Raw genomic sequence first — 15,978 nt, 5'->3', positions numbered from 1 at the left:
ATAAAGTCCAGCTCACCTCCACGCACAGCCTTGACTCTGGAACCATACTCCTCAATAAGGGATGGTCTCTCTCCTACTCAGGCGTTGCACAAGGTGAGAGGCGCCGGGTGGGTGTGGGGACACTCACAAGCCCCCGGCTGGCAGCCACACAGTTGAAGTTTGTCCCAGGGGACAGCAGGGTGGCCTCCCTGTGACTTAAGGTGGCAGGGAGAAAAACCCTGACTGTTGTTTGTGCTTCTGCACCAAACAGGAGTTCAGAGTGTTCGTCCTTCTTGGAGCGAGTGGGTGCGGTCCTAGAAAGGACACCACCTACGGACTTCAAAGTCCTACTGGGCGACTTCAACGCTCACGTTGGCAACGACTGGGTAACCTGGTGAGGGGTGACTGGGAGAAACGGCTTGCCCCAGCTGAACCCGAGTGGTTTCATCGTTATTGGACTTCTGTGCTCGACGTGGATTGTCATAACAAACACCAGGTTCCAACAGAAGGATGCTCATAAGTGGACTTGGTACCAGAGCTCCTTGGGTCTCAGGTCGATGACTGACCTTGTTGTCATGTCACCTGACCTAAGACTGTATCGGTTCTGGACACTTGGGTGAAGAGAGGTAGTGTGCTGTCAACTGGTCACCATCCGGTGGTGAGTTGGATCAGACTGCAGGCCAGACCAGGCCAGACCAGGCCAGACCCGGCAGGCCAGACCCGGCAGGCCAAAATGCATAGTGACGGTATGTTTGTTGGGAAGGCCAGCAGAGGAGTCCGTCCAAAATCATTTCAACCCCCGTGACAATTTCTCCCATGTTTCAGAGGAGGTTGGGGACATGGAGTCCCAGTGGACCCTTTTCAAGAAGCAACATGTGGAAGCAGCTATGAACAGCTGTGGCCGGAAGCTTGTCGGTGCCGTCATGCTGAAGAAGGAGACCTTTAGAGCCTGGCTGGCTCAGGGGACTCTGGACTCAACAGACTATTATCTGCTAAGAGGAGTTTGTGGAGATCTTCCGGAGGTATAAGGAACACTTTGAGGATTGTTATTATTTTCTTATTTAGTCAGGAGAACCAGATTGGGATGAATAACCTCTTTTACAAGTGTGTCCTGAGGAGCTGGGGGGGGCGAGGGTCTTGCTCAGAGCCCCAGTGCAGGTGTTTTGGACTGTGGGGGAGGAAACCCACACACACAGGGAGAACATGCAAACTCGACTCAGAAAGGCCCTGTATTCAAACCCACGACCTTCTTGCTTTGAGGCGAGAGCGCTAACCACTGGACCACCGCAAGGCCTGGGGCTTCTGGTGTGGCCTCGTCCATTTCCTTGGTAGAGGTCACCAGGGTGGTAAAAAAATCTCCTTGGTGGCTCCAGGAGTGGACGAGATACATCTGGAGCTGCTGAAGGCCTGGATATTGTGGGGTTGCCCTGGTTAACACGCCTCTACAGTATCATATGGACCTCAGGGACAGTACCATCTGAGTGGCAGACCGGGGTGGTGGTCCCCATCTTCAAAAAGGGGGACTGGAGAGTGTGTCCCAACTATTGGGGCATCACACTTCTCAGCCTCCCTAGGAAAGTCTATGTCGGGGTACTGGAAAGCGACTCCGACCGATAGTGGAACTTCAGATACAGGAGGAACAATGCAGAATCCATCCCGGCCCGCGGAACAAGGGACCAGCTCTTCACCCTCTAACAGATTATTGATGGAACATGGGAGTTTGCCAATCCAGTCTACATCTGTTTTGTAGACTTGGAGAAGGCATATGACCGCGTCCCCCGAGATATCTTGTGGGAGGTGCTTAGGGAGAATAGGATACCAGAACTGCTGCTGCCGGTAATCCGGTCTGTGTACTCCCGGTGTGAGACCTGCGTCCCTACACTCGGCTCTAAGACGGAGTTGTTCAGGGTGGGCGCTGGACTCCGCCGGGGCTGCGCCTTGCCACCCCTTTTGTTCGTGATCTTCATGGACGGGGCGACCACGGTGCAGCCACTGTCAGGAGGGCGTCGTGTGGGGGGGGCTGGAGGGTGACGTCTCTGCTCTTTGTGGACGATATTGTCCTCCTGTTGGCATCACTAGGGCCTCCAGCGTTACTGGAATGGTTCACTGCTGAGTGTGAAGCAGTTGGGATGTGGAGCAGACCTTCCAAATCTGAGTCCATGGTCCTCTCACGGAAAGGGATGGCATGTCCTCTCCAGGTAAGGGGCGGGGAGTTTCCCCAGGTGGAGGATGGAGTGATGGAAGGAGGGATGGTGAGATCGGCCACAGGTTTGGACAAGCAGCTGCAGTAATGCCGTCACCGTACCGGACCGTTGTGGTGAGGAGGGAGCTGAGCTCTGAAGCAAAGCTCTCTGTTCACCAGTCGGATGGATGGATGGATGGATGGATGGATGGATGGATGGATGGATGGATGGATGGATGGAAGAATTGCTGCCATAGGCAGAATAGTTGTATGTGGAGACCAACTGATATGTTGAGAGTTCACAGAGTTGACTTCATCAGGTTAAAGTTACACAAGCGGCAGGATCAGTGTGAACCTACCTGTTGTTGTGCATTATATGAATGAACCAATCAGAGACTTGACCTCACCCTACTCTCCTTGTCCTCGTGAGACTGCAGCACCTGTTGCATCTGGGTCATTGCCAGGTGGAACTCCTGCTCCTGCAGCTTGAGCTCATCGTGTAAAGCTCTGCTCATGTCCTGAAGGAAAACATTTTCATCACAATCATTACAAATGTCAGTTTACTATAAGAGAAATATGAAGACCAGGGAATGTGTCCCAGCCCTGTGAGCTCCACTTCATATCCTGCGCAGCATGGGGAGAACATTTTCAGCTTTTTGATCATCTCTTTTTTCTATTATGATAATGTATTTGCAGGAACTTTTTTTTCTTGTTCTTAATTTTCATTTTTGTCCTTTTAAAGTCTCAAAGCTCTCTGCAGAATGACTGTCCCATTCGTGTGTGTGTGTGTGTGTGTGTGTGTGTGTGTGTGTGTGTGTGTGTGTGTGTGTGTGTGTGTGTGTGTGTGTGTGTGTGTGTGTGTGTGTGAGAGCAGTACGCCTCCAGTCCAGATGGGGGGGGGGGGGGGGGGGGGGGGGTCGATAAGAAGACCTAGTAGAGTCCTACAAGAAGAATGCTGACAGGGCAAATAAGTGGTGTGATGGACGGTGGACATGGTGGAGGTTTTAGACACGTCCAGTATGTACAGTTTCATCCAGTACAAATGATTAGTAAATAAAAACACTGTCACATAGCTTAATTAAAATCAGGAGTGTGGAATATGATCACACAGCAATAAAGATTCAGAACCTGTGATAAAGAATCTCATGGTCGGGTAATAAATAACCCAAAAACAACATTTTCTAAGTTCCTTCCCACTTGGAGCTCGAGTCAACAACCTGCTCACGTTACCGGCTCGTGGGAGCGACTCGATCACAAAGGTCTGCTGCTCCTCTGGACGTCCCTCCGACACGCTGGTCATGTCAGTCATGCAGAGCAGTCGGCTGTAAACTGAAGTAACTCTAGACGCAGTGTGTTACTGGGTTACTGTGTGTGTGAGTATTTTAACACAGCCACACTTCTTCCTGCTTCGGACTGAAATTCTGAATTGAGGCTTTTCTGAAACGGGACGGAGACCGACGTCCACAGGAAGTGAGTCTGTCTTTACAGTGATCAGACTTCGATCCAACTGGAACCCTGGAATCTGCAGGGTGTGTGTGTGTGTGTGTGTGTGTGTGTGTGTGTGTGTGTGTGTGTGTGTGTGTGTGTGTGTGTGTGTGTGTGTGTGTGTGTGTGTGTGTGTGTGTGTGTGTGTGTACCTCTCTCTGTTTTTCTAGCCCTGCCTCCACACATCTTATCCTCTGCTGAAGAATCCCCTTCATGCGCTCGTACTTCTCCGTTTGGCTGTGAAAGTCACAGATTATACACACACACACACACACACACACACACACACACACACACACACACACACACACACACACACACACACACACACACACACACACACACACACACACACACACACACACACACACACACACACACACACACACACACACACACACACACACACACACACACACACACACACACTATTTTTTATTAATCTAACATCTAATCTCAATTGTTCTAAAAACAGAAAAGGACCAAAATGTGGAACAACCCAAAGTCTAGAAACTGATTGTGGATAATTCTCTTTGACAGAACTGTCAGATGTGTCCCGTGTTTGACTGGACATGTCTCACATCAGGGCTGTCAAACCTGTTCCTGTCCTGGTAATGATGTTTTGACCACTCACTGTCCTGTTTGGAGCTCAGATGAAAAACAAGATTACGGTTTGCCTTTGGTGTCGTTTGATTGATCAAATCTGCCTTTAATAAAGAATCAGTCACATTAAGCAGCAGTAACTCGCTCGTGTGCAAAGTTAGTTTCTATCCCGACACCTTCCCAAACTTAACAAGAAGTTCGTCTCAGCCCTGGACACAAACGGTCTCCGTAAAGACAAAGCTCATGCTCAGTGGCCCGCCTCGACACGCCATGAACAGAACTCTTACTTCTTATCGCCATGGTCAGCGGTTCGATAGCAAGCGCAACCAGCAGGGGGCTTAGGGGAGAGCCCTGAGGGGTGCCACAGTGCAAACGGAATGCAATGGATAATAGTTATTGGTAAGCACCATGGCTGAGGGGCTGGAATATAAAAGTCTTATACAGGATTAAAAAGATGAGCTGCCAAACCTACACAGAGTCTCAAAGAGGGAATCCCAATCAACGCTATCAAACGTCTCCGCTGCATCCCTGGAGCGAAGACATTCAGAGTCTGTTTGTCTGGGATCGTACAGCACGTTAAATAAACGGTGAGGACTAACAAAGGAAGGCCGTTCTTTCTTTAACAAAACCAGGAGATTTTATATTCTATAGCACTGTTTAAACCCCCAGAGGGGGAATCCCATCCCGAATCGACCCCTCAGGGGAGCTGGGGGGCCGAGGGGGGTTTGCTCAGGGACCCTCGGTGCATGTCTTTTGGGAATATAACGTCAGGCAGAACCTCTCCAGATGACGGGCCACACACTCTGGTTAGAATTCTACCGTCACAGGCCCGTGAGACCCACATCGTAATGTGATCTTCTCCTTCCAGGGAGCAGTGGGAGGATTTAAAGTATTAGAACCAACACCTCTGGCCAAACGGTCTTCTAACGTGGAAACCTATTCTGTGGTTAGAGCTCGCTGGTGATCTCTTCCTGTTGCCACAGCAACACGAGCCTTTTGTCGGGCAGGCCTCACTTTGTGTTCACACTCACCGCTGGACTTCATGGAGCTGGAACCTGTGCTCGGTGGCCTCCTGGAGCGGCTGCTGCTCCAGCTGGCTGAGCTGCGTTTGGAGCTCATTTCGCTCTGCCCGTCTGAAAACACCAGAGTTACTGGAGCTCACCATTAGAGCAGAGGTCACCACTAAAGAGTAAGAATCCCACAAAGTAACAGAGCGGCGTCACATTTGACCTGAAGCAGGTGTGTTTCCTCCTTCACTCAGTCTGCAGCTGCACATTAAGGTCAAACATAAATATTCCTGCTTTATTCCTTCATGGATTATCTCAGCTCCCCACATTCAACTACAAACTCTATTCCGGTATAATCTGTGAGGCTTCAGGGAGCCACTACGGAGGGTCGTTCATGTTTTGTTTGGCTTGTTTGCGAATGAATGAAAGTCGGTGGGATTGTACTCCCGACTGTACCTGTTGTGTTCTACCGTCATAGCTCTGAGGAGCAGCGCGTCGTATCGCTCCAACTCCTGTTTCTGCTCGTCCAGGATTTCCAGGTTGAAATGGAAGTCGCTCCTCAGCTGCTGGCAGAGTCCTCTGGCATGAGGAAGAGGAAGAGGAAGAGTTGAATCACTACGGAGAGAGGACGATACGGACGTCCTCATGTCGTCACCATGCTCAGTGAAAGTCTGATCTGCACAGTTCCTCAGCTGCAGGAACGTCTCCTCCCATCTGACAACTGTCACAGGAACACAGGAACTTCTTTTTTACTCCAGAAACGTCCTTGGTGGCATCGGAAATGCTGAGTGTGCAGAGCTCCAGAGCCGCGGAGCTCCGGAGCCGCAGAGCCGCACAATCTGACTGTGCGACCCCTCAGTCAGTCATCGGCCTGCAGGCAGGAACGTCTCAGGAGTTTGGAAACGATCACGAGGACTTCGAAGTCTGGGACTCAGATAAAACAGCAAAACATCTGAGAGACACATCGAGTACCACTGGGTGGTATTACTTTGTCCTCCAGTACCACTGTGAGCTGAAAACTAATCCAGACTGTTAATTCCAGAGCGGACTATTGTAACTTCTTATAATTCAGTTCAGTTTGACTCGTCCAGCACGGCACCACCACCTATTTAATAAGGTGGAGAGTTCCAGCTGCTTCAGGACATTTCAGGACACCCTGGACCATTTCCTAGTGAAGCTCTCACTGTCCTCGGGTGTCCCGTCCTACCACTCTGAGCTGCCTTCAGGTAACGGACAGTACACAAAGTACTCACTATTTCCACAGTGAGTAATGTTACAGCTATAATCCCTGATGGATTAAATTCAGTTCTTTCCTCAGAGTTCTACACGCGACAGCCCAACAAACAACAACACGTGTGGGGAGACGAAGGTTCAGGTCCTCATCGGTCCTCATTTAAGTAGATATGTTCAGTCGATTCTAAAGACGGGCTTTTGTTTCTCCGTTTTAATCTGGACCAGTAATCCCTCAGTATTTTCCTGAAGCATCGAGGTGAAAATCTGCAGCGTCTCTTCAGTCTTATGTCCCGAGGGTTTGTGGCTCCAGAGTTTCTGTTCAGTGGGAAATGGGTCCAAAGGGCTGGGTGCTGAAGGTGTCCACCCCTGGACAGGGGACACGGGGACGTTTTTACTACCAAATGTTGTTTTCATTGTTTTGCTGAGATTAATAGAAATAAAGTGACCGGTGTCTTCACCGTCTTCATATGAAGGAGCTCTCAGCTTGAGACAGACTGGTGACCTCTGCTCTAAATGTCTCCGTCTCATGCTGCGTCGAGCAGCACGAGGACACAGAGTCCCGATCTTTTCAGGCTGCTTTGGGGACAGACAAGTGTATTCTTGATATCAGACACATATTGCCGGTGCCACAAATCCATCTGAGATTGTAAAGCAGTTCAAGACAACAGACATGAACCGAAGTGAGATTTCTGGACGGAGCTCTATTGTTCTGGGGACGAGGTAGGACTTATTTCAAAACCTGGTCAAATAAAAGCAGAGATAAAATGTTCGGAGTGACGAAATCGTCTTTTGTTACTCAGCTGAACCTGAACAGGAGTTCAAATGTTCACTGGGGTTGGATTTTGAAGTATTCCAATAAGTTCAATAATACTAGATTAAAGAATTGTCTTTTTATTTGCGCTCCAGGTGTCCTCTTCCCACTGCAGTTTGGAGACGTTTGTTAGACATTGTGGAACACCATTACATTTTAATTAATTTTTAAAAATTAGAAAACAGTTAAACAGCTGCTGACGTTTCTACAAAGCGAGAGAGTGAGAGTCATTCTGAGCTGCTACCTGAAGGAGGCGCTCTCCTCCTGGACTCTCCTCAGGACCTCCTCCTGCTGACCTCTCCTCTGCACTCCATCCTCACACTCCTTCTCCTTCATGGACAGTTTGACCTCCACCTCTTTCACTGCCATCTCTCCATCCGACTGCAATGCTGGACACACACACACACACACACACACACACACACACACACACACACACACACACACACACACACACACACACACACACACACACACTCACACAGAGTGATGATTTCACTTTGAGTTAATAATTGTTACAGATACATTGATTATTGATCAGTGATCATCGATCAGTGATCACAGCTCGATGCTGCGATGAAAAGCTGAGGAACAGCCGATTAAACAGAATAAACAAAATGGCCTCTTTGAAATAAACATGTCTGAATGAAGGGAGGGAGAGAGAGAGCGAGAGAGAGAGAGCAAGAGAGAGAGAGAGAGTGAGAGAGAAAGAGAGAGCGAGAGAGAAAGAGAGAGCGAGAGAGAAAGAGAGAGCGAGAGAGAGGGAGCAAGCAAAAGAGAGAGCAAGAAAGAGCGAGAGCGAGGGAGCAAGAGAGAGAGAGAGGGAGAGAGAGAAAGAGAGAGAGAGAGAGCAAGAGAGAGAGAGTGAGAGCGAGGGAGCAAGCAAAAGAGAGAGCAAGAAAGAGCAAGAGAGAGCGAGAGAGAGAGAGAGAGAGAGAGGGAGAGGGAGCAAGCAAAAGAGAGAGCAAGAAAGAGCGAGAGAGAAAGAGAGAGCGAGAACATTATTGGTGCAGAACTTCGTGCTCTCCCCTCACAGTAAGAAGACCAGGGCATTTCTGAGTGGAGTCTGCATGTTCTCCATGTGTGAGCCTGGTTCCCCCCCCCCGCCGCTGCGCGGTGATCAATAATCAACGTCACATGTAACAATTACATGGAGACTGTGTGTGTGTGTGTGTGTGTGTGTGTGTGTGTGTGTGTGTGTGTGTGTGTGTGTGTGTGTGTGTGTGTGTGTGTGTGTGTGTGTGTGTTACCGCGGATCCAAACTTGAAACTTTACGGTGATCAAACCTCCAGGTCTTCCTGTGACTGGTCGCCATGGAAACGCTCCGTCTCTAAAGACCTTCCCCCCTGCAACACCGAGGACTCAGAGGTTCCTCCTCCTGGACTGCAGCGGAAATTAAATGTGCAATGTAAACTTTACCTTCTCAGATACCAACTGATGTTCATCCTCTGTGGCCTGCAGCTTTTCCAGAACTTTCAAAGTCATAAAACCAAGAACTAGACCCACAGTCCTTCACTTCTACTGTACTTCTGTAGCACCAAACACACAGTGATCAGAAGGTTCCTTTCCTTAGAACAAAACAACCAGAAAGAAAAAAGTCCCTTTTACCAGGAAGAAACCTGCAGAACCAGACCCAGAGGAGGAGACTCTCAGTAGAACCAGATCAGAGGAGGAGCCTCAGTAGAACCAGATCAGAGGAGGAGCCTCAGTAGAACCAGACTCGGAGGAGGAGACTCAGTAGAACCAGATCAGAGGAGGAGCCTCAGTAGAACCAGACTCGGAGGAGGAGCCTCAGTAGAACCAGACCCAGAGGATGAGACTCAGTAGAACCAGATCAGAGGATGAGACTCAGTAGAACCAGACTCGGAGGAGGAGACTCAGTAGAACCAGACCCAGAGGATGAGACTCAGTAGAACCAGATCAGAGGAGGAGCCTCAGTAGAACCAGACTCGGAGGAGGAGACTCAGTAGAACCAGACCCAGAGGATGAGACTCAGTAGAACCAGATCAGAGGAGGAGACTGTCAGTAGAACCAGACTGGGAGGAGGAGACTCTCAGTATAACCAGACTCAGAGGAGGATCCTCAGTAGAACCAGACTCAGAGGAGACCCTCAGTAGAACCAGGAGGAGACTTTCAGTAGAAGCAGACTCAGAGGAGGATCCTCAGTAGAACTGGGTCTGACTCTGAAGCATATTCCCCCTGTGAGTCTTCAGGTTTTCTCCAGGAGAAAAAACAAGCCGGTAAATTAGTGATGTTTAATTATAATTTGTGTGATGGCCTGTCTCTCTGTGTTTGTCCTGTGATGGACGGGTCCCCTGTCCAGGTGTAACCCGACTTCACATAATGTGACCTGGGATCAGAACTGGATAGAGACCTATAGAGGACAGATGAGACCCAGAACTAATTATATGACCAATCTGAGAGAAACAGAAGCAGATTGTGTAAAATAAAGTTCAGTTTTTCTCTAATAGATTTTCTCAAACATTTTCAGGCAGAGGGGAATCCCTGGAGTCTACTTTAGATCACTTATTTATACTAGTTTTAGTCAGGCTTTCTAGAGAGCAGACGGAGTATGCCCATATTAGGTAAGGTCACACTTCCTCCCGGTGGACAGGGTTAGAGTTTCACACTAGTGATGGAAGCAGCCACAGTCACTCAGTGGCTCTTTTAAACTCTTCAACATAAAACATAAACAACATAAACGCTGTGCGGTTTAAAGTCATATATATTTACATCGTGTCCAGGTGATTTAAGGGTCTGGTGTACATGGCTGTCATTGGCGAGGCCGGGGCCGGGGGCGGGGCTTCCGCCTGCGCACTCCCGTTAATTTAAGACGGACACGAAAGCTCGCTCCCGCGATTTGAGGAGAAGCGCTCCGAGTGATCACAGCATCTCAGGTACCGTCTCACTCTTTTCTCTCTTTATTTCATCCTCATCTGCCTCACCTGCTTCTCCTCGGAGTGTCTGGAGCAGGTAGGTCCAACCTGAGCGGAGGCAGGGCTGCGCGCGCATGTCTTACTTCTACTATGTATTATGTAAAGAACATAAACAGACTGGTAGAATACATTACTACAGGAACAAAGTGTTGCTGGTATTTTAACAAAGGAACAAGTGTGTTTGGCTGAGAGGAGGAGGTGCAGTGGAGGGACAGCCCTGTCTTGCTGAGGGGAGGAGGTGCAGTTGAGGGACAGCCTTGTCTTGCTGAGAGGAGGGACAGCCCTGTTTGGCTGAGAGGAGGAGGTGCCGTTGAGGGACAGCCTTGTTTGGCTGAGAGGAGGAGGTGCAGTGGAGGGACAGCCTTGTCTTGCTGAGAGGAGGGACAGTCCTGTTTGGCTGAGAGGAGGAGGTGCAGTGGAGGGACAGCCTTGTCTTAATGAGAGGAGGGACAGCCCTGTCTTGCTGAGAGAAGGAGGTGCAGTAGAGGGACAGCCCTGTCTTGCTGAGGGGAGGAGGTGCAGTAGAGGGACAGCCCTGTCTTGCTGAGAGGAGGGACAGCCTTGTCTTGGTGAGAGGAGGGACAGCCCTGTCTTGCCGAGAGGAGGAGGTGCAGTGGAGGGATGGCCCTGTCTTGCCGAGAGGAGGAGGTGCAGTGGAGGGACGGCCCTGTCTTGCTGAGAGGAGAGACAGCCCTGTCTTGGTGAGAGGAGGAGGTGCAGTGGAGGGACAGCCTTGTCTTGGTGAGAGGAGGGACAGCCTTGTCTTGGTGAGAGGAGGAGGTGCAGTGGAGGGACAGCCTTGTCTTGGTGAGAGGAGGAGGTGCAGTAGAGGGACAGCCCTGTCTTGGTGAGAGGAGGGACAGCCTTGTCTTGGTGAGAGGAGGAGGTGCAGTGGAGGGACAGCCTTGTCTTGGTGAGAGGAGGGACAGCCTTGTCTTGGTGAGAGGAGGAGGTGCAGTGGAGGGACAGCCTTGTCTTGGTGAGAGGAGGAGGTGCAGTGGAGGGACAGCCTTGTCTTGCCGAGAGGAGGAGGTGCAGTGGAGGGACAGCCTTGTCTTGGTGAGAGGAGGGACAGCCTTGTCTTGGTGAGAGGAGGAGATGCAGTGGAGGGACAGCCTTGTCTTGGTGAGAGGAGGAGGTGCAGTAGAGGGACAGCCTTGTCTTGGTGAGAGGAGGAGGTGCAGTGGAGGGACAGCCTTGTCTTGGTGAGAGGAGGAGGTGCAGTGGAGGGACAGCCTTGTCTTGGTGAGAGGAGGGACAGCCTTGTCTTGCCGAGAGGAGGAGGTGCAGTGGAGGGACAGCCCTGTCTTGGTGAGAGGAGGAGGTGTAGTGGAGGGACAGCCCTGTCTTGGTGAGAGGAGGAGGTGTAGTGGAGGGACGGCCCTGTCTTGGTGAGAGGAGGAGGTGTAGTGGAGGGACAGCCTTGTCTTGGTGAGAGGAGGAGGTGCAGTGGAGGGACAGCCTTGTCTTGGTGAGAGGAGGGACAGCCTTGTCTTGCCGAGAGGAGGAGGTGCAGTGGAGGGACAGCCCTGTCTTGGTGAGAGGAGGAGGTGTAGTGGAGGGACGGCCCTGTCTTGGTGAGAGGAGGAGGTGCAGTGGAGGGACAGCCCTGTCTTGGTGAGAGGAGGAGGTGTAGTGGAGGGACAGCCTTGTCTTGGTGAGAGGAGGGACATCCCTGTCTTGGTGAGAGGAGGAGGTGCAGTGGAGGGACGGCCCTGTCTTGGTGAGAGGAGGAGGTGTAGTGGAGGGACAGCCCTGTCTTGGTGAGAGGAGGGACAGCCTTGTCTTGGTGAGAGGAGGGACGTCCCTGTCTTGGTGAGAGGAGGAGGTGCAGTGGAGGGACAGCCTTGTCTTGGTGAGAGGAACGACGGCCCTGTCTTGCCGAGAGGAGGAGGTGCAGTGGAGGGACAGCCCTGTCTCGCCGAGAGGAGGTGCAGACACAGGTGTCTCTCCTGACTCAGCGGAGGGGAGCTGGACTCTGCCTACGTGCGCTGAGCAGCATCCTGAGGCTGGTGATGTCGGGTTACGTCATGATGTCTCGTGCCATTTTGCTCAGAGTCAAAGGAAAGGGCACGTCCAGTGATGGCGTTAGGAATGTCTCCTCCTCCTTTGTGACACACGCGTCTCGTAAGCTGAGACTTTACAGTGTATGCACAAAGAGGATAAATAAGGGTCTGCAACCTTTAACACCACCCGAGTCCTTAGTGCCACTTTCCACAGAATAAACTTCATCTGGAGCCTTTAACCTTAAATCAGAAGATCCACCGCTTCTGAATCACACGTATTCTACTACACCTTTCTACATCTTTCTACACCTTTCTACACCTTTAGGAAATGTTGGTTATGGTTTTAGCTGGTCAACCCTTTACCTGGTCACCACTCTCCACTAGTTGCTGTGCTCGTCTCAAAGCTCCAGGGAAAGCAGCAGGTTGTCAGTGACAGGAAAGGAGTGAAACTTTCCTTTATTTGGATTTAATCCAGATTATCTCAGCTGGAGGAGACTTTGGAACCTCAACATTTCTCAGCTGTGGTGGAAGGAGGAGACTCTATTATTATAGTAGTATATAATACTTCATTATTGAACTATGACTCAGGACTCCTTTTGAAAGATGGACTGAAAATACAACAGAAATAAGATAGAAATGTTTATTTATGTATAAATCAGTCGAAGCTTTAGAGGCACTGCAGAGGAGACGGGGAGTCAAACCAGCAACTTTATTCATAAAGCACCCGAAGACACCAGAGTGGACCAAAGTGTCCTGTACCAGAGCACAGTTCCCACATTGCATAAAATAATAAAGACACAGACAATACAAATGGTTAAAAGGACAGAGACATGGTAGAGTAAAAAGTGGACAGTTCTCATGGTGCCGGATGTCAAAGAGAAAGGACGAGGTTTAGCCACGTTTAGAAAACCGACAGGGAATCGGCCGATCTGATTGGCTGAGGCAAGTCATTCCACAGCTTCAGGGTCTGGACTGCACAGTGTCGGTGGTTCAGCTGATCAGCTGAGCCGAGAGAGCGAGTCGGGGTGGAAGTCCGGATCGGCTCAGGAAGAATCTGGACTTTACAACAGCCCTGATCCGGGTGTCCAGGTTTGGGTCCAGGTCTGTTTTAACCCCCAAGACTTGATTGGTTTTGAGAACTGGGCCAAATCGCCGAGTTCTCCAGGGTGGGTCCCAGTGGTTCCACCAGAGTTAATAAAAGGTTTCGTACCGTCCAGGCCTTTAGGTCAGCAAGACACATCAAGGGTCATCTTGCTGACCTTGGCGCCGTGGTGGTGAGCAAACGCAGAGCAGTGGAATGAGGTCCCCATATCATTTAAAAACTCTGAAGTGCTGATTGAGATTCATGCAGAGATTTAAAACAAGATTCAAAACTTCAAGGATGTCTTGTCCCTCCAGAAAGACCATCCGTTGACCACGGAAGGTCTTTCAAAAAGTGGTCTAAGGACTGTAGGGTCCAGGGCTGTTTCTTTAATCAGAGGCCTTACCGAGGCACGTTTCAAACCTGCTCAGTCGGACTGATGACCATCCTACAGTGGAAAACCTCTCTGAAGGCCGTCCTCTGAAGACTGGAGGGGACGTCCTTGCCTGAGGGTTTCACTCAACCAGCAGTCTTCTGTAGAAAGGTAGAGTAACAGAATGAAACTGGTCCAAGACGGCACAACCAGGGACAGAATAAAGAACCAGAGACAGAATGAAACTGGTCCAAGACGGCACAATCAGGGACAGAATAAAAAAACAGGGACAGAATGAACAACCAGGGACAGAATGAAACTGGTCCAAGACGGCACAACCAGGGACAGAATGAAACTGGTCCAAGACGGCACAACCAGGGACAGAATTAAACTGGTCCAAGATGGCACAATCAGGGACAGAATGAAACTGGTCCAAGATGGCAGAACCAGGGACAGAATGAAGAACCAGGGACAGAATGAAACTGGTCCAAGACGGCACAACCAGGGACAGAATAAAGAACCAGAGACAGAATGAAACTGGTCCAAGACGGCACAATCAGGGACAGAATAAAAAAACAGGGACAGAATGAAGAACCAGGGACAGAATGAAACTGGTCCAAGACAGCACAACCAGGGACAGAATGAAACTGGTCCAAGACGGCACAACCAGGGACAGAATTAAACTGGTCCAAGACAGCACAACCAGGGACAGAATTAAACTGGTCCAAGACGGCACAATCAGGAACAGAATAAAACTGGTCCAAGATGGCAGAACCAGGGACAGAATGAAGAACCAGGGACAGAATGAAACTGGTCCAAGATGGCAGAACCAGGGACAGAATGAAGAACCAGGGACAGAATGAAACTGGTCCAAGACGGCAGAACCTGGGACAAAATGAAGAACCAGGGACAGAATGAAACTGGTCCAAGACAGCAGAACCAGGGACAGAATGAAAACCCAGGGACAGAATGAAACTGGTCCAAGACGGCAGAACCAGGGACAAAGAGTGAAGGCTCCAGTAGCAGCGAGCGTTTCCACAGAGAACTAAGAAGTTGGCATTAACAGTTTGGACTCTGGAGCAGCGAGGACTGAATCAAGGGTCTTAAACAGTCTGAGGCTTGGGACTGTCCCTTCTATCATTTTGTCTTCTCTCACAGTGGTCTCATAACGGCACCAGCAGTCCGTTCGTTTGTCCTTTTACCATCTGCGTTCTGCCCACATCTTCATCCGGCCGACGCTCAGGTTTGGTTTTGGGCTTCCTGGTTTTCCAAGGAGCCACAGTGTCTAGGAGAGCCGCTCCAGAAGAGCTGCAGAGTCACATGTGGCTCCAGATTTGCAGGTTCCAGACCTCTTGACAGGAACCCATTCAAGCCTCCAGGAGTCTCATGGGTTCAGTCAACACAGTCAGCTGGTGATCCGTTGGTGGTGAGCTGAAATGACCAAATGTCCCGATACCTTCCGTTCAGTCGCACATGAGAGAAACTTTTATTATCTTTTATGTGGCGGGTTCTAAACTCGGCCCTGACCATCGTGGCACTGGGTTTCACTGGATTGAGACTTTGGCACAGTTAAATGTGTCGGATATTAAAATAGGTACTAGTGTCGGCTCGGCTCGGAACAGAACCTTCATCTGCACTGACCATGAGCTGCTTGATGTTTTTTAATGGAAGTGAAAGGATAGTAATAATAATAATAGTTATTATTGTGAACTAAGAGGATTAAAGTCACCTTCATAAAAAGAGACTTGTGTTTCGGACAGAGACCAATAGAACATAAGACCCAGCGTGTGGTTAATGGCGTGTCGGCAGTTTACCTGGTCCTTTGGTTCCAGAACATGTTTGATTGGCCGGGGGGGGGAAGGTTGTGACAGAGATTGTTTTCCTTCTATGTGGCTGTGCTTGGATCCTCACACACACACACACACACACACACACACACACACACACACACACACACACACCCCCCTGTTTGTCAGGATCCAAGTGTGTGTTTGCACGTGAAATGTTAGTGCTCCTAAATTAGTCTGGTGATGCTTGGCACCACTGATGAAATGTTTCATGGGTCACAGCAGGGGCGTGTGTGTGTGTGTGTGTGTGTGTGTGTGTGTGTGTGTGTGTGTGTGTGTGTGTGTGTGTGTGTGTGTGTGTGTGTGTGTGTGTGTGTGTGTGTGTGTGTGTGTGTGTGTGTGTGTGTGTGTGTGTGTGTGTGTGTGTGTGTGTGTGTGTGTGTGTGTGTGTGTGTGTGTGTGTGTGTGTTTTGCTTTATCAAAAGACTAAGAGGG

At 50.0% G+C, this 15,978-nt stretch overlaps 2 protein-coding genes across 4 annotated transcripts in view; one reads left to right on the top strand and one right to left on the bottom strand.

Annotated features, from left to right (window-relative positions):
- The window catches only part of ccdc57 (coiled-coil domain containing 57), a 32,077-nt gene extending 23,451 nt beyond the window's left edge, over positions 1–8,626 (bottom strand). Inside the window, exons 1-6 of one of the 2 annotated variants that reach the window (XM_080474698.1) lie at positions 8,551–8,626; positions 7,545–7,689; positions 5,713–5,835; positions 5,281–5,382; positions 3,799–3,883; positions 2,569–2,679 (exon numbers count right to left, since the gene is read on the bottom strand). In XM_080474698.1, the coding sequence (XP_080330824.1) occupies positions 2,569–2,679; positions 3,799–3,883; positions 5,281–5,382; positions 5,713–5,835; positions 7,545–7,669 (546 nt within the window). In that variant the 5' untranslated portion in view covers positions 7,670–7,689; positions 8,551–8,626. The remainder of the gene's footprint in view (positions 1–2,568; positions 2,680–3,798; positions 3,884–5,280; positions 5,383–5,712; positions 5,836–7,544; positions 7,690–8,550) is intronic. The other variant, XM_080474699.1, reaches the window with a different exon arrangement.
- A 1,300-nt stretch (positions 8,627–9,926) lies between these two features.
- LOC308124538 (monocarboxylate transporter 4-like) overlaps positions 9,927–15,978 on the top strand; it is a 14,020-nt gene continuing 7,968 nt past the window's right edge. Inside the window, exon 1 of one of the 2 annotated variants that reach the window (XM_080487591.1) lies at positions 9,927–10,197. The gene's annotated coding sequence lies outside the window, so the exon portion shown is untranslated. The remainder of the gene's footprint in view (positions 10,198–15,978) is intronic. The other variant, XM_080487593.1, reaches the window with a different exon arrangement.

Source organism: Lipophrys pholis (assembly GCF_963383615.2).
Source record: "Lipophrys pholis genome assembly, chromosome: 1".
Taxonomy (NCBI): Eukaryota; Metazoa; Chordata; class Actinopteri; order Blenniiformes; family Blenniidae; genus Lipophrys; species Lipophrys pholis.
The sequence above is the reverse complement of the archived record's forward strand: the minus strand, read 5'-3'. Positions and strand labels throughout refer to the sequence as shown.